Raw genomic sequence first — 23,283 nt, 5'->3', positions numbered from 1 at the left:
ACCAATCCAGGTGAGGCAGTGGCTGTGCTGAACCGGTGCCTGGCCGAGGTAATGGGCTGGATGAGGGCCAATAAACTGAAGCTCAATCCAGACAAGACGGAGGTCCTGTTGGTTGGCGGATCGGGCTTCGGAGAGGGTGAAGTGACCCTTGCCCTGAACGGGGTTGCACTCCCTCCTAGGGACAAGGTCCGCAGCTTGGGAGTGCTCCTCGACCCGGAGCTCTCACTGGAAGCTCAGGTAACAGCAGTGGCGAGGAGCGCTTTCCTCCAGCTTCGGCTGATTCATCAGCTGCGCCCCTACCTGGAGAACGACTGCCTGGCGACAGTGACACATGCACTGGTGACTTCCCGTCTTGACTTCTGTAACGCGCTCTACGTGGGGCTACCCTTGAAGACGGTCCGGATACTTCAGTTGGTTCAAAATAGAGCTGCCAGGCTGTTGACGGGGACTGGGCGTTATGGTCACATGACTCCAGTTCTCCGTCAGCTTCACTGGCTTCCCATTGAAGTCCGGGCCCAATTCAAGGTGTTGGTAATGACCTATAAAGCCCTAAACGGCTTGGGTCCTGGTTACCTGAAGGAGCGCTTACGTCCATATATGCCCAGCCGCCCCTTGAGATCAGCGGGAGAGGCCCTTCTCCGGGAACCCTCCGGGAAGGAAATTAGGAGGGTGGCTACTCGGAGGAGGGCTTTCTCTGCGGTGGCGCCCAACTTATGGAACACGCTCCCCAGAGAGGTCCGCCTGGCGCCGTCGTTATTTGCTTTTCGGCGCCAGGCGAAAACCTTTTTATTTAAGCGGTATTTTAACTGTTAGTATTAACTGATTTTATCTGGCCAGGGCGGCTTATTTTATATTGTATTTTTTGGATTTTTAATGTTTATATTAATTTATTGTTGTAAGCCGCCCCGAGGCTTCGGCGAATGGGGCGGCATAAAAATGTTTTAATAAATAAATAAATAAATAAATAAATAGCTAGCTAGCTAGCTAGCTAGCTAGCTCCTCCAGGATCTGCCCTCCTGAGGCAATTGCCTCACTCAGCCTGAAGGGAGAATTGGTTCTAATGAAATCATATGTAAACATCCTGGTTCCACCAGATATATGTTTAAGATGATCTAATTTCTGTGACATGAGGGATTCATACCATGAGCACCAACTATTACCATGTTTGGGGTTTTTAAAATCCTAAATCAAATCAATCACATCTTTCATTTGCTGCTTGATGGACCAGATGGGAACCAGCTGAGACCCTTGGACTTCAGCCTGTAGGGATTTTAAGTCATGAAAGGGAACAACAATCCCATAACATGGTTGGCACTGCAGCTGGATTGGATCTACAACAGAACTGGCCACATAGAAGACAAGTCAGGACAAGATCTAAGATTCAGGCAGACAAAGTCTTGAAATGCCATGGCAAACAGAGAACAGTCAAGCAATGGGCTCAAGTGAGGAAAAAGTTATAACAGGAAGGAAAGTTCAAAGAAAGGTCCAGATATAGGTAGGAAGATTCAGGGAAAGAGAGTTCCGTCTGAATAAAAGTTACAGTGTTGTATAAACCAGTGGTCACCCTGCCAGCAGCCTCCATTCCTTCCTGGGGGTGGAATGGTGCTGAAAATCTTGGGAGACATAGAGTAAAACTGGTGCCAGTGGGCAAAATTAGTCTGAGATATGCTCCATTCTATGTGCTGCAGGAAATACCCAAAGTAGCAGAAGCATCTCCATTCTTTTGGGGCCTGTGGATACATTTTGAAAAAAGCATCCTAGGAACCACTGCAACTTAGCTGTCATGAGGGACGGTGGGTGGAGGCAAATCTCAGAGCACCCTCCCATTATCTTTGTTTGCATGTGTGTGAGTGACTGGGCATCTTGTGTGTGCACTACTCACTCTGGCTTCTCTCTCCTTCCCTCTTCCCACATCTTCTCTCTCCACCCTGGCTCCTCTGCCTTTCTCGCTCCTCTTTCTAGCGTACTTGCCTACCTACCTTCCTTCCACCCCTATGGCTCTTATCTCTCTCTCCCTGATTTCTTCCTTCCTTCTCTCTGTCTCTCAGAATCCTCTTTTGCTCCTTCTCTCTCTCACTTTCATTCTCTCTTTTGATTCCCTCCCTATTAAAGCTGATGGAGTAACTTGTACAATGGTTTTAAAACGGAGAGCAAAACCTCCTGCCAAAGGACAGGGCAGGGAGCAAAGGTCACCTCTGCATACACCAAGGATATTATTGTACCACAGTTCTTTGGTGAGAAGTGAACTTCACTCTTCCAGTCATGTTCCAGCTTTTCTTCTCCTTTACTGAATCCAATGGAGTGATTCATGCATTGGTTTTCATAGGATAAGGAAAGCCCCTCTACTGAAAATCATCTTTAGGTGAGGTGAAGATCACGCATCAAAGACTGTTCCCCTGTGGCATCTTTGGATTTTACCACCAAAACTAACAGAGTTTCCATGTGAATTACACTCAGTGCAGAAGGGAGACTATCACACACAAACTAGCTAGTTCTACTATAAATAAAGGTGTTCCCAGCACAAAAGGCTAACAGACCATCGTGTACAAGAAGGTGCGGCCTCAGGTTACGCTGCTTCAGAATTCGGCAGACTGCTGGTGCTGGAGCGGTGACTTCATTCACCAAAATGTCAAAGCCCAAATGCTGCAGCTTTCCAACAAATTTATCCCTGGTAGTTTGAGTTTCATTGGTGCAGAACTGCAACTTCAGGCCAGATGCCTTGATCCTGTCAGAGCCAAATGATGAAACATAAAAATCAATCAGCTACAGAATTCAGAATTTAAATTATCAGTTCTTTAGAGTTTTAAAAATGGTCCAGAAATAATTTTAATAGTAATAAAAGCAAAAGAAGGTAAGAATAATTTATTCCAAGTCTAGATGTAAATAACTCAATTATATTGTTTGTAACATTTACACAATAAAAATATACAGAGTAGCATGCATATATATACAACACAGTATCCAATATTGCTATTCTGGAAAAACTTGTCATGCCAACATTTGCTATTGCCACTGCAATAGAGATCATGGGCTAGATGGAGTCACTGAAGCAGTTGGTGTGAGCTTAAGTGACTCCGGGGGATGGTGGAAGACAGGAAGGCCTGGAGGAATGTTGTCCATGGGGTCGCAGTGGGTCGGACACGACTTCGCAACTAACAACAACAATGCTAGTACTAGATCAACATCAATTCTCTCTCTCCCCACACACACACACACACATTAGAATTCAATTAATCAATTCTCTATTTAAAAGTGATCATTACGTTGTTATCTTACAGAGCCACTAACATCACTACTATACAAAGATTAAAATTAAAATACATCTTCCAGGCTCTGTTTACTGTATTAACTGCTTTTCCAAATCATTCATCTCAAACAAAATTTGAAGACTAGCACAGCATGTTTCAACCTGGGCTGCAGATTGGACAATCTGAATTCAGACTCAAAATATCTGGCACCGTTCAAATCCCCTTTCATTTGATTGTTATTGTGCACAATCTCAAGGATTCAGGGTAGATTACTTTCCCCTCTCAACCAACAATAAGGGTCATTGTTTCCTGTGCTTCTCAAAATTCTGGACACAGAGAAATATTCTTAGTTTAATGGGATATTGCAAGCAAAGAACTAGGCATTATCCATGCTGTTAGTGATTCTGACTTCATATAGGAACATATTTTCCAAACTGCTATTCTTGCAAGTCAGGTAGTGGTAAAATCCAAGAGAAGCTCAAATATGCACAGGATCCAAGCCAGAAAATTATAAATCAAGCTGCAAACCCATAGACATTTATCTGGGAGTAAGCCCTTTTCAAAATAATGGGACTTATGCTTGAGTATCATATATAAAAAGCTTGTGCTATAAGTAATTCACAATTGGAAAGTACCGTGGTATCTCAGTTCATGACCGCCTCAGTGCATGACCAAATTGGGTTGCAAACAGAAATTTCAGAAAAATATTTCCTCAGAACTCCGCACTGGGTGACGACCACAATCATGGCCATGTTGCCGCATGAGCGCAATCGCTATCACGCTCGTCTTTCCCCCTGAGCACGATCGCACCCGTCTTCTGTGCATGAGCACGATCACCATTGCACCAATCTTCCCTGCACAAGCACAATCACGATCGTGGCCATCTCCTCCCCCCGCCCCAGCACGATTGCAATCGCACAATTATCATTTGGACTCTCCCTCCAAACAATAACCTCCTCCCCACCTAGGTTAGTGTTCTCTACTGTACCATAATTTGTTACTTCGTTGTTCTTTGTTGCTTTGTTTCAAATTTTTGTGATTAAAACAATATTTACAGAACGGATTAACCTTATTTACATTGAACCTTATGGGGAAATTTGACTTGGCTCACAACCAATTCGGGTCGTGACCAGAGTCCTGGAATGGATTAAGTTTGTGAACCGAGGTACCACTCTATCTCAGAATGGCCCCTGTATACCTTTTTTACTTTCAGAATGAAATAAATAATACAGAGCCTCTTCCCAAAGATATCAAAATCTAAAATCACCCAAGACATGCTTTTTTACAGTATGGTATTCATGTGGGTGCATGCCTTTACACACACAATCCATTCAATTTAGAAAAGATATATCTATGAGATGCAGTTCTGAAAAATGTGATCCCCAATGGAAAACTAGGAAATGACCATATCAAATACCCAGATATGTTATCTCTAAATTCATTCTTTTGGTATTATTTGTCTTTCCTAATCATAGGTATGTGAATTATCAATTACACTTAGTGGTTAATTGCCCTTCATAAAGATAGCTCTTCTATTTTAAATTAGGCAGTTAATATATTGTAACTAATAGCATCCACTTGTATATTATAAATATATCTTCATTGATTGGAGCAATGAATTTGAGAATCACTCATGAGCTAATGAAGCAATTGAGTAAAGAAGTGTGGCGTGTACCCTGGGAATAATTATTGTTAATGAATTATGATGTGACCTTCTCAGAACAATGAACAATTGGTGTGACAGTTAAGATGACAGTACTCCACATCTGTTATTTCAAATATAGTTTAAACTGAAGTATACACACCAAAATATATTTTAGATTCAATCAAGGCTTTAAGAATAATTATATGACTCAAAGCTTAAAGTGTAAATTATAATTGGAGAAGATTGCTTACTGGAACAGCAGTTCGTTCATTAATTTTCTTAAAAGATCAGTGCATAGAAATCCGGACCAACTTAAGCCAATCAAACTGGTACAGCTCAAAAGTCAGCCCAAACGTTTTTGGGCCAGTGGCAGCACAGCAAATGGCATCTCACTCTCAAAGGATGTCCAAGTTATTTTGGAACGTGAGTCAGGGAGTTGCAGAGGTACATTGCCCTAGAAGTAAACAGACAATAACTAACCAGTCTCTGTCCTTTCGTGATGCGCAAAATCAGCCTGCTAGCATTGTGTCTAATGGTAATGCCCTTCTTGGATGAGCAGTATTTTAGTTCAGATCAAAAGTACAAGTGCCATTCTGGATGAAAGGTTTGCCAAATCTACCCCTGGGCTAAGGCAGGAGCAGAGCTAGTAATGAAACTAGTAAGCAGAGCTGGCATGAAACAGCAATACTGGGTCAAAGTCACACTCTGCTTCATATCTCTTCTTTGACGTGCTTGCCTAGTCATTTCTCATTTTGACTGCTACTGAAGGAACTGCCATCTGAAAACAGGCTAAGACCTCTTGCTAAAACAATGTTCAATAAAGTGAGAGGAAAACTGAAATTAGATAATTAGGTTATCTACAATTACCACATTTTGAAGACCACTAATGTTTCTTCTCTCTCAATGCCAACAGTTTGAAAACAACAAAATCACTCTTGCCCAGCACAGAACTGCACCAACATCCAAAGCATTCTACCCTGCATATGACAGAAATAAACAGAAGCAGTAGACTTCTAAGATTCCTAAGATAGCTTGCTAAATTAGAAGGAGAGAAATGAATAGGACAAGGCATCAAAAAAGAGGTACATAGTCAAATGCAAATCTGTCCCAGTATTGTTGCTTTGGACCACAGGTACTGGGACTTCCTTACCAATTCTGCTTATGTCATATCACAGGAAGAGATAAAGTCACTATGTACTTGAATTCAGCATGTTAGTACTTTGACCATTAATGGTCCGATTGTAATTAATGTCATTTTTTTTAAATGGCACCCACAGGAAAGGTAATCAGGATTGTGGAGGGAGCAGTTTAACCCTGAAGCTTAACCCATATTCCCCTGAAGAGAAGTTACCAAAACAAATAGCAACTTCAAGCTGATGATTTTCACTGGAACTGGCATGGAGTGAAAGGGTTAAACCCCCATGGCCCTTGGTCCTATGATGATTGCTCCCCCACCCCCTCACTATTTAAATGCTAAAAATGAGAGACCTTAATTGTAGTCATGCAATTAACATCATGTCTACTATGACCTGCAGTGAGAAATATTGCATATTACAGAGGAAGCATACAATAATGTCAGACCACACTAGAATATTCCATTTTCTGTGACTCACTTCAGATGTCTAATAGTATGTGCTGTTAGTCAAGGAATTACGACAGAAAGTGCGGACAGTTCTTATCCATGACCTCATCATAAGTGTGGATGGCAAGAGTATAATGCCAATTAACTGAGGTAATACCAATTAACCTCATGATGTATAACCACAAAAATCAGCATTTATGTGATACAGGCTGGGCTCAGAAGGGAGTTCTGTAATCCCCATTCAGCTCTTGGCATTTAAACTTTATCACAACTCCTGTGAACAGTAGGAGACAAATATACAACCTGTGAATCAAGAACTGACAAGGCTCAAATCTGTCTGGTCCTATCTAACTAGGAATCTTATTCTTTCCAATCTCAGGTGGGAATAGTCTGATAATGGATAACAGACTAATAATAGATAATGCCCTGAAGGTTTTAACCATTTAAAACAAACCAAAACCACCTTTCTTTATTCAATATATGCTAGCTTCTTATGTTCCTATTTGTGCATTTTTATTTGTCTACAAGTTACTTCTTCTCTCATCCAGCATTATATTAGTCACTTCTGTCTCAGTTTAAGCAAAGATTTCATCTTAGATGAACACAACACTTCCACAAATTGACATTTTGCAAAGACTGAAAAACAACTTCACATTCCTTTCAGATCCATTCCATGTTTGCTCCTTCACACCGTTTGGTACTACATTTTGCTTTGGTTGATTAGTTTATTCATGAAATAATGTGCTTGAAAGCAGATCTTTTGTTTCAAGGAGAAGGCCTGATCACCTCCCCATGAATAAACAAGTGTAGAAAAACAACATGACCGAACAAGATCATACAGACTAAGGTGGAAAGAAATGGAAAATTGCACTAAGTTGCAAACACAACTTCAAATAGCCAGTCTTCAGACTTGTAGGTGAACTCACCTTAGTGGATGGGTTTGACTCTTTCCATCATTTTGCCTTATTCCAGGAGGAACAACAGCAGCAATTTAGAAAGTAACAGTGCTCTAACATGATCCCTTGATTTCTCTCCTCCACCTCTACCCCATAACTCATGTCATAACCTTTATGTCATGTAAAAGCAGGGAGATAGAATACACTGTTTTTATTTTGCATACTCATAGACTGACCCCCCTATGAAAATTGGCAAGGACAGTTGGCTAAGACTGTCCAAGGTCACTCGGGCTGTCCAATAATTGTCCTAACACTTTACCTGTTATGGCACAATAATGAGAGTTTTTTTCATTATTTTCGGGTGAATGAACCTGGCAGATGCTGACAGCCAGCAGATGTGTAAAGTTCGAGGTGATTTGTAAGGGACTAGCTCATCTGACGCACAGTAATTGCATTGTGGGACATTGTCACTCAGAGTCTTGTCCTGTTCTGTCAGAACGAGGTAAAGGTCAGTTCAAAGAATTGGCAAAGCAGAAGGAACAACTCCTCACTGAAATTATACATATATATATTCACATATCTCTTACATAACCAACCTACTACATGAAGAAACCCAGGAATGTGCTCACTATTATGACTTACTGGATTGTTTGAGAAAATTGATGATTTGTTCAATTGCATGCACACACACACACAAAAGTCATTTTCAGTTCCCACTTGTAGGTATTATACTTCCTTGTTGATCTAATCATTCCACTTTTCCCAGCAAAGGAATGCACTTTATTTCTTGGTTATTTTTTTTATATCCCATCCTTCTTCTAAGGAAACCTTAGTAAGTTACACAAGTCCTTAGAAAATCTCCCAGACCAGCCAAGTCTAAAAGATGTTGTTGGACTATTTAGTAGCCCCAAAGAACTCTCACTACCTACATATGTATTAAACAGGGCAATTGCCTGGCAAAAACGATTACCTTCAAACAACCTTAAATTTAAAAAGTTTTTAGTTAAAGACCTAAGGATGCATAGAAGACACACAATGAGATGATATTATATAGCTGACAGCATCTCCTTACCTCAGTTTAGGTCTTATTATAAGCAACATTATCCCATTCAGATGCAGGCAAAGCTACTATGGCTTTGGTTCATGTGTTTTCTCCTCTTTCCCTCCCCCAACAATGTATCTTCTCTCTTCAACTTGTATCCAATGTTAGTCCTACTTAAACAGTGACCAACTGAAATGAACGGGACTTGGAAACCAACACTGGATACAACACATTCTATACAACCCAGTGTTTTTACATCGCATAGTGTCATATAGTTTGTATGATTAAAGAACTCATAGTTTGTTAATGACCTGACCACTTGCCCAGCTCTTCATGAAACAATCTAGGGGAATTCCATTCCAGGTTTGTTCCTCAAGATGTCCAAATCTGAAATTATTAGGTGGTTGAAACAGAAACAGTGCAGAAGGAAACCCAAGAAGCAAATTGTATTCTATGTACAACTCAAGGAATAGTTCCAGTATTTGAAGAAGCTGAACGACACAACTAAGAATTTGCTATATTTAGTTTGATCTTTAATAGATCTCTTTAATAGCACTACAGCACCCTCCTACTTGTACAATCATTTCCGTTATTATCTTATCCACAGTAACCTTGTCATAATTTGCTATTTGCTTTTGATGCTCTCTTGTCCTTGCTCAAAACCTTTACCTATTAAGCTCTCTTTGTTTGTGTTCAGAGCCAGTGCCTTCTTCCCCTTTCAACAACCTTGTGGTCCTTCTTTAAGCACCTTCTCATTTACCATTTTTTTATAGTAAGGAAAGGCCAAAAGTATCAGCAAAGCAAATAGGTCAAGAAAGACAGTAGGAAAATATACATAGAGATGTAGCAAATAATGGTGAGCTCATGTAGAGGAGGACAGTGTGATATGTGAGGTACAAAACTAGGCCAACTGAGAGGGTAATTTTTAATGAGTGGAGGCTGTGCCATAGAACAGCAAGGATGTCAAAGTCACGTAAGGTTTCAAGGGAGAAGCATAAAACAGTGCACAGTTCGATTGCTAACACCGAGATTGTTTGGACACTCTGACACTTTAGGACTACCTCATCTCAGACCAGCAATGCATACTGGGAGTTATACTTATTGAAAGTTACCAAAACAAGTCTATCACCACCACATGAAAAATGAACAGTCGAGCAAAGGAGGAGAAAAAGCTGAGATGATACTACTCTTTTGAGGTCCTGCCCAGGACCAGACAACTTGTAGGTGAAACACCTCGATGGTCACAACTACTGTGAGCCCTAGTGAGCATAGCCAATGGTGTAGGGTGGTCACTTTTGCAGGCCAAAGCATCCGAGGACCACAGGTTGCCCACCCCTTCCCTATGCTCATAATCATAAAGAAGCCAAATCAAAAGCAAAGTAAGTGGCACCAAAGTGGCGACAAGCACTAATTCTGTAGAGCAGAAATCTCTTCCCTCAGGTTTTGAGATGCAAGCTGAAACCAACCAATACTCCTTTAGAATGGAGCAGAAAATTAAAAAAGGAACTTCTCGGCATCATCAAAACATCATTAAATAATCAACTGTTTCCTGCCTTTACATTACCTCAGAATCTGTCACCTTATTCTACTTAACAATACCATTTTCCTTTGGTCTTAACGAGTTAATAAGTGCTTAGATGAATGTATTAAAATTAATATACTAAGACGCTTTTGCCAATTAAACAGGGCAACACATTTTTCAAAACAAAACACATTTCTTAGCAAAAACTGAAAATGACAGAAATTCTGCCCACATAAGTAGGTGGTGGTTCTAAAGTAGCGCACATGGCCTATTACAAAATATGCATGTTATCACCTAAAAATAAACAAAGTCTGCCGTTTTTCTTCACATGCAAATATAGTCAATTAAAGTTGTAAGATTAATCAACTAAAATTTTATTTTCTTAGCTGACTGTTTTCAGTTTTAACATATTCATTCCGATTCCATTCTAGTCAGCACCAGACAATAAGTTCCTACATGTGGGGCCACAAGACAATGCACAATTCCTTTGAAACTGCTCTCTCTTGGTTAGATTAAACTGGTTAAAATAAAGAAGTTAGATTGATTAAAATCTGACAGACTAAACAGATGCTGCCAATTGAATTCACCATCTTAATGCTAGGTATTCGTACATTTCCATCTTCCTCTATAAGACTGGGACCTAAATAAGATGTGGGTGCTGAGGAACCAAAATAATTAACTAAGTTGCATATATTAACTAAAGCCACTGGGAGGGGGCCAACCACAAAACACATTTTGAAATACAAATGAATAAGAAACAAGTAGCAGGTGTTAGAAGCTAATTGTACAAAGAGTATGTACTGATGGGCATGTAACCAGTGGCAATGTGAAAATGCATAGTTCGGCTTTGACAAGGATGTTTAACTCTCCTGTGCAATGTTATGGGCACTCAAACCTATTGTTCCAATTCAAAGCATAAAACTAGAAGCCTTGGGGTTCTTCATCTATTAACTGAAACAGACTGATTAAAAGTTCACCAATTAGACTTCTGATCTTTGAGCCTGATAGCACAGTAACGTGGATCTAATTGTAAGCTGAAATTACATGAATATCTTTATTTTCTTACTTTTCTGTGTTTAGTCCAAAGACACCAATGAACTTTGCAGTTTAGCTATTATTTAATTAGTGTGAATAGCCCAGGAAATAAATTTATTTGCCATTACTCCTAAACTGAACTGCCTTAATCACAACATTTTTATGGGCAATATAATCCAGTAATCATATTACACTGGCCTTTGTTTCATACTGATGGATAGTTAACTGTTTGCCTTTGAAGCCACTAATTATCATCTATAAAAGTCAATCAAATCCAATACAACACTTCCACTGTGAAATCATTATTATACTTTGTATATAAAGAGCATCTGTTGGTAAACAATTAACTTGAGGCTAACAGAAAGGAAACAATTGTTTGCTTCATTTTAATAATGACTTACTTAATGCCTTGCAACAGGAAGTAAAGTGAATAGTTCAGGCAGCTGTATTTCTTTTGAAAAGATGCAAACTAACTACCCATTATATGATTCTGTGACCTATTATATGTACCCATTTCTTTTAAAAACAATAATACTACAAGGATGGATTATCCTCTAGTGTACATCTTTTGTGAATGGTCCTACAAACTATTAACAATTCTCAGAAAAGAATGCTTATGTGCATCAGTAGGGACTAGCAAAAGATCCATTAATTGGCATTATTAGGTTACCCCAAGTAGCAATCAGTCCAATAACTTTGTGAATGCCATTATGTGGCAACAGACTATCTCCTTACTGGAGGATCCACATTGAAAATACAGGGACCACACCAGCTACAGAACTAAAAGATTCCCCTAAGCTATGAGAGCACCCATCCAGCCACAGTTCCTAATCTGCAGTGAAATTTAGGGCCCTTCCATTCATCCATCCATCCTACAGGCTGATTTTCAACTTGGAGAAATACATCATGCTCTATAATTAGCCTTTAGACATTTGCTACTATAGCAATTAAGAATTTCAGTAGTCCCTTACAGCACATCTTGTGAATGCGGAGCCTCAGACTCTGTTCTGTTCTGCTATTGACTCTGGAATGCAAAGTTCCCATAACACGTTTGCAGAGACCTTTCCTCTCTAATTGATAACTAATTGATTGGAAAAGATGGTATTCCAGAGTTTGTACAATGTGTCATTCCTTATTCTCTTGCTGGTTCGAATAACTTGCTATCACAATTGGAAGTTTGAAGGTGGAGTACCCTGCTCAGGAGCTATTTATTTATTCATTATTTTTATTTCCCACCTTTCTCCCACTGTGGAACTCAAGGTGGCTACATGCAGTTCCCGTGTGGTCTCCCCTCCAAGTTCAGGCCAGCCCCAGACCTGCTTAGCTTCAACATGGTAGATGCCTTATGTGCCTACAGATCCGGCTTAAGTCCTAATGGGTTTCATTTCACAAATTAAAACTTAGGGCACGCTGACACTGTTATATTATAATGTGAATACACGCTTTAGATCTCGCCTTTTCAATTTATACTTCCAGTACATGAAAGGGCCACTTTTCTGGCAGGACCATTTTTCTGGCAGGTTCTGGCAGGACCACTTTTTCTGACAAGGTTAGAAAACCCTCAATCTTCAGTATGGTAAGGTACCAGAATTGCAGCTTGAAACATCTCCATGGCATCATAGATACCATGCTCTTCTCAGAGTACTCTCAGCCCCTGGAGTAAACTCAGGCTCATCATTTTCAACAGCAAGGGCCATACAAGCCCCCATGATTGGGCTGTGACCTGGCTTGGGTTTGAGACTCAGGCTCTCTGCCAAATTTCTGCTTCCTGCCTCACATCTGACAGCTACCCATTGCCCACTGGCATTCACATGCAGTCAAAATCTTCCATATCATGCATCTCAACAGCCCCCAAGGAAGTGTTTGTGTGATTAACGCACTGTGTGACACAAGAAGGCCTGTAGCTATCCTACGATGGTGGCAGCTAAAAAATGCACTGATACGATCACTAAAAACATGAGCGGGAAGATGCAGCTTCCATGGAGGGCCACTGTAAGATATGCCACACTTGTTATTAGTGGAGTCCTGGAGAAAGTATAGGTGCTGCATGTATTCCCTGCTTTTTATTTCAAAAAACACAAGGTATGGGTAGACACAGCAGATCCATCTCCTAAAAAGTCTTCAAGGGATTTTTATCCAAGTCAGGCTTGCTTCCACTAGAGGAAATTTTGGGGTAGTAAGCTATGCTCCCCTTTTGTCCTTGAAGGCATTGCATACTTCACCTGAGATCAGGGCAAACTAGCATATAAAAAAAGAGATCTGCCATCTAACTTCTTCCTCTGAACAGCCCATATGGTATTCCAGGATAGTTTCCTATCCAGCCACTTACCATGTTAAGCCATATTTCGCATTAATGTTAACATAATATGATCTCAGGCCATTAACTATTACTATTAATTTTCAGTACTAGATGACTGATGCAATGTATGAAAGCAATCATAAAATTTCACTTGTTACCAGGTGCTGTCAAGCAAAAACAAATCAGCCTCACAGAGTTCCTAGGATGTTATTTATTTCTTGTATTCATTGTTCAAACTGCACTTTTTTTGGAAGTAATTTTACTGTTTGTTTATCCTAACAGAAGTTAAGTCCAGGAATTGATTAAAACAGTCCAGGACTGAGAGAAATGACAGTTGGTTGGCGGATCGGGCTTCAGAGAGGGTGGAGTTGACCTGGTCCTGAATGGTGCAACACTCTCTCTTAGGGATAAGGTCCGCAGCTTAGGAGTACTCCTTGACCCGGAGCTTTCTTTGGAAGCTCAGGTGACAGCGGTGGCGAGGAGCGCCTTCCTTCAGCTTCGGCTGATTAATCAGCTGCGCCCCTACCTGGAGTACGACTGCCTGCCGACGGTGACACACGCGCTGGTGACTTCCCGCCTAGACTTCTGTAACGTGCTTTACGTGGCGCTTCCCCTGAAGACGGTCCGAACACTTCAATTGGTGCAAAATAGAGCTGCCAGGTTGCTGACGGGGACGGGGCGTTATGCTCACATGACTCCAGTCCTCCGTCAGCTTCACTGGCTGCCCATTGAAGCCCGGGCCCAATTCAAGGTGTTGATTATGACCTATAAAGCCCTAAACGGCTTGGGTCCGGGCTACCTGAACGAGCACTTACGTCCGTATATGCCCGACCACCCTTTGAGATCTGCGGGAGAGTCCCTTCTCTGGGAACCCTCCATGAAAGAAATTAGGAGAGTAAGTACTCGGAGGAGGGCTTTCTCTGCAGTGGCGCCCAACCTATGGAATTCACTCCCCAAAGAGGTCCGCCTGGCACCGTCGTTACTGGTTTTTCGGCGCCAGGTAAAGACCTTTTTATTTAAACATCATTTTAATTGTTAAAATATAAGATCTGGCCAGGGCAACTTCTTCTTCCTTCTCTTTTCTCCTCCTATATTATTTATTTACTTATTTTATACTGATAATTTTAATTTTATATTATTATGTTTGTAACTCAATATATTTTTTGTATTTTTGTATTTAATGGTAATTTATTATGTGCTATTGTATTTCAATGTATTTTATTGTGTTGTAAGCCGCCCCGAGGCTTCGGCAAGGGGCGGCATAGAAATGTTATAATAACAACAACAACAACAACAACAACAAACCTTTAGAGGTGACTACTAAGGGTTAGTTGACCATCACTCTCTCACAATCTCTGGGTTTTATTTTATTTCTTTCATTAAGATGTTTCTTTCATTAAGATGAGTCAGTGATTCTGCGCTTCATACTCCTCCACATTCTTAGACAATGCTTGGAAGCTTGGGTTGTATCAAAATTCCTCTTCAGAGTACCATACCCATTTAAGCTTCTTGACACTCGCTCCCAACCAAAGCTGCTCTTGAAGCCTACAGGACCCTTCAGAAGAGAACAGGATATGGCAAAGAAGGCAGCTATAGGTAGGGAGCAACTGGCAATAATGAAGTGCCCTGCCTCACAAATGCAGAAGTGTTTTCTACCAAAGAAAAGGCATAATCAGATACAATCCCTTAGTCTTTTCTAATATTACAAATCAAAGAACTACAATGACACCTCACTATGAAGAAGGTAAACAGAAGGCTGAACAAGGTTAGTAGTTTAACAAAATATAGGCAAGAACTTTTGTTAAAAACTTAGAAATGTTTAATAGAAGCTGAAAAAAGATCTCAGATATAAGAGCAGGAGGGAAAGGATTCCTTTTAAGTTCTGCAGAATTCTTCATCAGGCTAGATAATACTACTACAGGGAGAGGGAGGAGAAATAAAAAGGTCCAAGTGTGGCAAGATGTTATGTACCGTTTAGATAGACCCAGTCTCAAAATGAGGTTGCAGACTGAATGAGTAAGTCAGTGATATGCACTGTAGGAATCAGATGAGATCTAACAATGCATTGTAAGAGAAATTAGTAGCAATAGTTGACCTCTGTTTCTGGAAACACAAAGGTCATCAATAGATCGCTTTTTGCCTTGGGTGAAACACAAGAGATTCCTGAGCAGGCATAGAACAGACTAATCTTGATTTTTTTCATTACAAGTCTGGCAAGATGAAAGATTCTCAACTGCATAAAAACCATGTTGGAGATGCTATAAAGATCAGGAAGATTTTATTGCAATGGGTGGCAATCTTAAAACATAAGACAGTGCTGGAAGGCTGCTTGGCAAGATACGAACAAAGTTATTGATTATATACTACCTACGGCCCCTATCATTTTGCTTTTTTGAAATACAGCATTAAACCAGAACAGAGAGTGCTAATGGGTAATTTATTGATCATGACAAGGATGGCAATGGCAGAAAACTGAAAGATTAACATTGCTTCAATTCCAGAAGAATTGAGGCTGTGGTCTTGGCAGGCGTTATTGATGATTACAGAAACTCATTTTAAGAGATTGTGGGAGGGTAGATCTTACATAACAACTACTTTGCTGGCAAAACAGCATCCTTTTTATTAAATTCTGGAACAGAATTAGGCATGTGGAAAAGACCAGAAACAAGCACTTGCTTATAGTATCAAGGCTACAATCAGAATGCACTTACTCAGAAGTAAAACCGACAATGGGTGTTACTTCTGAGAAAGCAAGGATAGAGTTGCAAGTGAAAATTTTACTTTACTTTACTGTTGCACTTTGTAAAATGCTTCAAAGCCATAAAGTAGTCTTCTCCAACATGATGAGTGCCTTTTGACTATGATTCCCAGAATTCCTGACCACTGGTTACACTGGCTATGGGTAAGGGGGGATGAAATCTAAAATATCTGGAGGCAACAGGTTGGGCAAATGTATATTTGTTTAGACATTTTCAGTGAAGATACATACTTACTGATGGCATTTCTTTTTTCTTTATTTTTCTTCCCTTTTACTTGCATTAGCTTGTATATTTTAAGTGGCAAAATAGAAATCTATGTAAAAATGAAAAAAACTGAAAAAAATATATTGTACAAAGCTATGTGGGCTGACCTACAGATATTTTCTGAGGTACAAACCTATGGAGGTAATACTGCAGTGACATGGTAGAAATTCTGTTCTGATGCCATATACTGTTGTTGTTGTTGTTGTTAGTCGCAAAGTCATGTCCAACCCATCGCGACCCCATGGACAACATTCCTCCAGGCCTTCCTGTCCTCCACCATCCCGCGGAGCCCACCTAAGCTCACACCGCTTCAATGTCTCCATCTAGCCACCTCATCCTCTGCCGTCCCCTTCTTCTTTTGCCATCTATTGTTCCCAGCATTAGACTCTTCTCCAGGAACTCCTTCCTTCTCATTAGGTGGTCAAGGTATTTGAGTTTCATCTTCAGGATCTGGCCTTCTAAAGAGCACTCAGGGTTGATCTCCTCTAGGACTGACCGGTTTGATCGCCTTGCGGTCCAAGGGACTCGCAGGAGTCTCCTCCAGCACCACAATTCAAAGCCCTCAATCCTTTTGCGCTCAGCCTTCCTTATGGTCCAGCTTTCACAGCCATACATTGCAACTGGGAAAACCATAGCCTTGACTATACGCACTTTTGTTGGCAGGGTGATGTTTCTGCTTTTTAGTATGCTGTCTAGATTTGCCATAGCTCTCCTCCCCAGGAGCAAACGTCTTTTAATTTCTTGGCTGCAGTCCCCGTCTGCGGTGATCTTGGAGCCCAGGAAAATAAAATCTGTCACTACTTCCATTTCTTCCCCATCTATTTGCCAGGAAGTGAGAGGGCCGGATGCCATGATCTTAGTTTTCTTAATGTTGAGTTTCAAGTCAACTTTTGCGCTCTTCTCCTCCACCCGCATCAAGAGGCTCTTTAGTTCCTCTTCACTTTCTGCCATGAGAGTGATATCATCTGCATATCTCAGGTTGCTGATATTTCTCCTGGCAATCTTAATTCCAACTGGTGATTCATCTAGGCCCTCCTTTCTCATGATGTGCTCTGCATATAAGTTAAATAGGCAGGGTGACAGTATACAGCCTCGCCAAACTCCTTTCTCAGTTTTGAACCAATCAGTGGTTCCGTGTCCAGTTCTCACTGTTGCTTCTTGACCCGCATATAGGTTTCTCAAGAGACAAGTAAGATGGTCTGGTACTCCCATCTCTTTAAGAACTTGCCACAATTTGTTGTGATCCACACAATCAAAGGCTTTAGCATGGTCAATGAAGTAGAAGTAGAAGTTTTTCTGGAACTTCCTAGCTTTCTCCATGATCCAGCGTATGTTGGCAATTTGATCTCTAGTTCCTCTCCCTCTTCGAAATCCTGCCTGTACTTCTGGTAGTTCTCAGTCCACATACTGCTGGAGCCTAGCTTGTAGATTTTTGAGCATAACTTTGCTAGCATGTGAAATGAGTGCAATGGTGTGGTAGTTTGAACATTCTTTGGCATTGCCCTTCTTTGGGATCGGAATGTAAACTGACCTTTTCCAATCCTGTGGCCACTGTTGAGTTTTCCAAATTTGCTGGCATATTGAGTATAGCACTTTTACTGCATCGTCTTTTAGGATTTTGAATAGCTCAACTGGAATACTGTTGCCTCCACTAGCTTTGTTGTTGCTCAGACTTCCTAAGGCCCATTTGACTTCACATTCCAGGATGTCTGGCTCGAGGTCAGTGACCACCCCATCGTGGTTATCAGTTCTTCCGTGTAATCTTGCCACCTCTTCTTAATCTCTTCTGCCTCTGTTAGGTCCCTGCCATTTTGGTCCTTTATCATGCCCATCTTTGCATGAAAAGTTCCCTTCATATCTCCAATTTTCTTGAAGAGATCTCTGGTCCTCCCTATTCTATTGTTTTCTTCTATTTCTTTGCACTGTTCATTTAAGAAGGCATTCTTATCTCTTCTAGCTATTCTCTGGAATTCTGCATTCAATTGTTTGTATCTTTCTCTTTTTCCCTTGCCTTTCACTTCCCTTCTTTCCTCAGCTATTTGTAAAGCTTCCTCAGACAGCCAATTTGCTTTCTTGCATTTCCTTTTCTTTGGGATGGTTTTAGCTGCTGCCTCTTGTACAATGTTGCGAACCTCTGTCCATAGTTCTTCAGGCACTCTGTCTATCAGATCTAATTCCTTAAATCTATTTGTCAGCTCTACTGTATATTCATCAGGGATATGATTTAGGTCATACCTAAGTGGCCTAGTGCTTTTCCCTACTTTCTTCAACTTAAGCCTAAATTTTGCAACCAGAAGCTCATGATCTGAGCCACAGTCAGCTCCTGATCTAGTTTTTACTGACTGTATAGAGCTTCTCCATCTTTGGCTGTAGAGCACATAGTCAATCTGATTTCTGTGTTGACCGTCTGGTGATGCCCATGTGTAGAGTCGTCTCTTGGGTTATTGGAAAAGAGTGTTTGCTATGACCATCGTATTCTCTTGACAAAATTCTACCAGCCTGTGCCCTGCTTCATTTTGTACTCCAAGGCCAAACTTGCCTGTTATTCTGGTTATCTTTTGGCTTCCTACTTTAGCATTCCAATCCCCCATGATGATAACGACATCATTTTTTGGAGTTAATTCTAGAAGGTGCTGTAGGCCTTCATAGAACTGGTCAACTTCAGCCTCTTCAGCACCAGTGGTTGGGGCATAGACTTGGACTATTCTGATGTTGAATGGTTTTCCTTGAATTCGAACTGAGAACATTCTGTCATTTTGGAGATTGTATCCCAATACTGCTTTTCCTACTCTTTTATTGACTATGAAGGCTACTCCATTTCTTCTGAGGTATTCTTGCCTGCAGTAGTATACCTGATGATCATCTGAATTAAATTCACCCATTCCTGTCCATTTTAGTTCACTGATTCCTAAGATGTCGATGTTCAGTCTTGTCATCTCTTGTTTGACCACATCCAGCTTGCCTTGATTCATGGATCTTACATTCCAGGTTCCTATGGAGTATAGGTCTTTGCAGCATCGGACTCTCCTTTCTCCACCAGATACATCAGCAACTGAGTGTCCTTTCGGCTTTGACCCAGTCGCTTCATTCTTTCTGGAGCTACTAGTACTAGCCCTCTGCTCTTCCCCAGTAGCATATTGGACACCTTCTGACCTGAGGGGCTCATCTTCTGGTGTCGTATCTTTTTGCCTTTTGGTACTGTCTATGGGGTTTTCATGGCAAAGATACTGAAGTGGGTTGCCATTTCCCTCTCCAGTGGATCACGGTTTGTCAGAGTTCTTTGCTATGACCTGTCCGTCTTGGGTGACCCTGCACGGCATAGCTCATAGCTTCATTGAGCTACGCAAGCCCCTTCACCACGACAAGGCAGTGATCCATGAAGGAGTGATGCCATACACGACCAAGTGACAATAAAGATGAATTATGTTTGGGTCAAGTACACAGGTTCATGAGCCAATTATATCTGGCCCAAAGTCCCCCAGTGATTGCGAACTAGAACTCAGGTCTTCTGAGTCCCAGTCCAATGTTCTTTACCACTACATCATGCTGGCTCTTATTAGTATTGCAAGTTGACTATCATGTTCATCCTCATTACAACTACTAGTATGTTAACATGAAATTTGCATACGGAATAAGCCCTTTCTAAAAGGAGGACATAATACAGACAGAAAAAGAGTATTGCTTCTAATCCTATTCCCTGCTCCAGAACCTGGGTCTCTTTCCTGCCTTATGTTTTTGATATGAGTATTTCTCTTGCGTCAATTATTTTATTATCCATTATTTCCCAACTCTGGTGTTTCCCATCAAGAGAGAAAAGATAGCTGGGCTTAAAGGGAGGGAATGGGATAGAAGTCTCTGGATGACAAAGGAAATGTGGCTATTGGGACTTGTTTTAAAATTTTGCATTTAATGAAATTGTGCACATTTTATACACCAAATGTCAGAATTCATACTGATTGTAAAAAGACAATGTCACAAAATAGTCAAAGTACTCAGCACTTGACATATGGAAGGCAAAGTTCTGCGACTCCATCAATGTGGATATGTGGTCTGCTGTTTGGAATTTGCTATCATCACCAACCACTCCCATTCACAGAACTCAGATGCAGGAGAGAATATCTGTATTTCACACAGAGACATTGAGAAGGGTCTTTGTAGATAGGTTTGTGGGATCATCTGTACCAGCTCAGCCTCCCCCTGCCCCCCACTGCATTTTGAATTGTTTTACAATTCCAGTCCTGCTAGCTTCCCTTGTCATCCTGCCCTTGTAAGACTCTGCAGGTATCTTATTCTAACATGACTGTCCAGCTGCTCTACCACCTCATGATGCCCTAGATTTCCGTTCCTGTTTTAAAGAGCCCTGTTGAAAGTTGTGCTAACAGATGCCCTATAGTGTCCAAACAACAGGATGTTGTAAATGTCCAACTGGTGTGGGCTTTCAGATGTATATGCTAATAGGGATGTTATCAGCATACAGCTGTAAATGCAAATAGCAGGTCTCAGGCAGGGCATGTTTTATTGCTCTTTAACCACCTTCAGTATTGTAACTGGCCAAGTCCTCACTGGTTGCAACAAGAAAAGCAAATAGTTTACCTCATGTCGATGCTGCATAAAACCATCAGGGCAATAATGGCACAGAAAGAGATGTTATGCTTGATTTGATGATGGCTTTTAACTAAGTTTCTTACTAGCCTTCTTGCCTATTATAACAATAAACAAGGCCATGCAGGTAATTGCTGGCAAGAGCAAAGGATACAAGGTCACACTTCATGTTAAGTTATTTTTTAAAAGGTACATAAAGATAAACAGATTTCATCAGAAAACATATATGCTAACTCAAAACTAAATCCCAGGAAGTTGGTACAGGGCTACAACAGGAGCAACTACTTTGAGTTCTTAGGGGAAAAAAAGGCAGAATATAAATCTAATAATAAATAAACAAACAAATACATAAAATGTAACCCAACAGTTGAATTTGATTATTCAGTCCTGAATTTAGGATAACCTCACTGGGACAAAAATGTCATCCATTACGCTTTTTAAAAAATCCCAACAACCCAGAAATCAAGTTCATAAATAAAAAGCTTTTCTGCAATAAATATAATGACCCAAATGTCATCAAGTGTAAAGAGTAATTTCTACTTTTGTTTCTGATTTGATTTCTCTTTCCAGCACATACCAGCTCCTAAGATCTTATAACAGCTTAAACATCAAATATAGTTTGGTCCCTAAAAGCATGATCCTATATATGTTTCCTCAGAAGTAAGTCCCATCAAGGTTCAGTGGGGCTTAATCCTATGTAAGTAGTTATATGATTGCAGCCTTAAGAGCTTCACTCATCTTTACGAAGTAAACCTCCAAAGTAAGAAAATATTGGATACTTTTGATGCCACGGCCTTCCCTTTCTTATTAAAGAGCTAATATTTTCATTCTAATGGGTTTTAGGCAGAAGAATATGTTACTAATGAATATGTCAATTACTATTTTCAGTTAGCAAATTTCAATTAATTGAGAATTTTCCTTTTCTGTGGCTCTCCAAATGGAATGCTACTACAAAGAAGGAAAAATCTCTCACATAGATTTGTTCAGGCACAAACATGTATTTATCACATCCCCACAGCTGCAGCGTTAAGGTTTATCATTCCACGGACAGGAAACTGAGGCTAAGACAGAATGAGACTACTACAAGTGTGTATACTTCCATAGTGACAGATGGCAAAGTGCAAAGAAATAGTTGTCATGTTTACCAGCTGTGACCTGACACATATCCTTTTCCTGGAAGGGATTGTATCCAATGTTGGACCTACTTAGAGTCCTTCCACTGAAATGAACATGGAAAGCACATGGCAAATTCCATAAACAATGCTAGGCAGGACCAGGATCTCATAGAAAATCAACAACATCAGTACCTCCGCATGCTAGTTAAGAAACATGAATTTATATGTAAGCTTCTGAAAACACACACACACCCTCGACACATTCCCCCATTACCAGGACTTGCTTCTTCCATCTCATAGATTCATTTTCAGAACATGGTCACAATCAGTCTTTAGATGCAGTGACACAGTATAGCTGAAGTAGGTATGGAGATGCAAAGGGAAGAAGCACTGTATCGAACCCTAAGCTAGCTGCCAGCCATGGGCAATGCAACATTTATTTTGAGCTCAGGGCCCTGTAAGCAAATTTTGCCCCCTCTTTTACTGCTGCAGACCTAGCCCAAATGTATTTGACTTTTCCTTCTAAACATCCCCAGGACCATCATTAGTGAGCATGTCAAGGCACACTTTGAAGATTCAGTATGTTCTCCTTCTCTCCCTTGGGTCAAATAACTCGAGAAGCCAAATTAATTGTTGCAACAAACTGATCCCTAATAAATAACTAGGACTTGGCGGTTTCTAGCATTTCATACAGAAGTCCAACATCTTGCATTTGTGCCTGAAGGCTCTGGTTTCACTGCCATTTCAACCAACACTGTCTGACATTACTCTAAGTTAAATTACAGCTTAAGTTGACTGCATGGATTACAGGATATGAACCAAATTAAACAAAGGAACAAACAATACAGCAATATTTTGTAGCCCAAATCATGGGTCTAGCTAAGTGGGAGGGAAGCCTAATGCAGATAAACAAGATGTGAAAGCCCTCATAAAATGACAGTACAGATAAGCCGTTGGTTTAGACCCATTTATACTATTTGTCCAGTTTTATCAAAAAAAAGTAGAAAACACTGCAGTAAGATTGTACATGCCTTGCAGCAGAAAGTCTGGTTAGAATTTCTGACCTGGCACACTCTGTAGAGCTTGTTTCCCTGCTCTACTCACATAAAAATAAGTTAGATAAGAACACACACACACACACACACACACCCTCTTGCTTACCAGACCATTTTATGAATGTGATGATGGATAATGTACACTACAAGATATTACACGATACTGAATCTTTTCAAGGTGCTACATTGCATTGCAATCTCTGAATTAACATACATATA

General features: G+C 40.6%; 1 protein-coding gene across 6 annotated transcripts in view; it reads right to left on the bottom strand.

Annotated features, from left to right (window-relative positions):
• LOC123031144 (phospholysine phosphohistidine inorganic pyrophosphate phosphatase) overlaps positions 1 to 23,283 on the bottom strand; it is a 168,031-nt gene that overhangs the window by 138,732 nt on the left and 6,016 nt on the right. For 5 of the 6 annotated variants that reach the window (XM_044445684.1, XM_044445686.1, XM_044445689.1 and 2 more), the window contains exon 2: positions 2,538 to 2,725. In XM_044445684.1, coding sequence (XP_044301619.1) covers positions 2,538 to 2,725 — 188 coding nt within the window. Of the gene's footprint in view, positions 1 to 2,537; positions 2,726 to 5,144; positions 5,348 to 23,283 lie in introns of all 6 variants that reach the window. The other variant, XM_044445690.1, reaches the window with a different exon arrangement.

This window comes from Varanus komodoensis, unplaced genomic scaffold (assembly GCF_004798865.1).
Source record: "Varanus komodoensis strain SLA01 unplaced genomic scaffold, ASM479886v1 scaffold49, whole genome shotgun sequence".
Lineage (NCBI taxonomy): Eukaryota > Metazoa > Chordata > Lepidosauria > Squamata > Varanidae > Varanus > Varanus komodoensis.
This window is presented reverse-complemented; position numbering and strand designations above follow the sequence as displayed.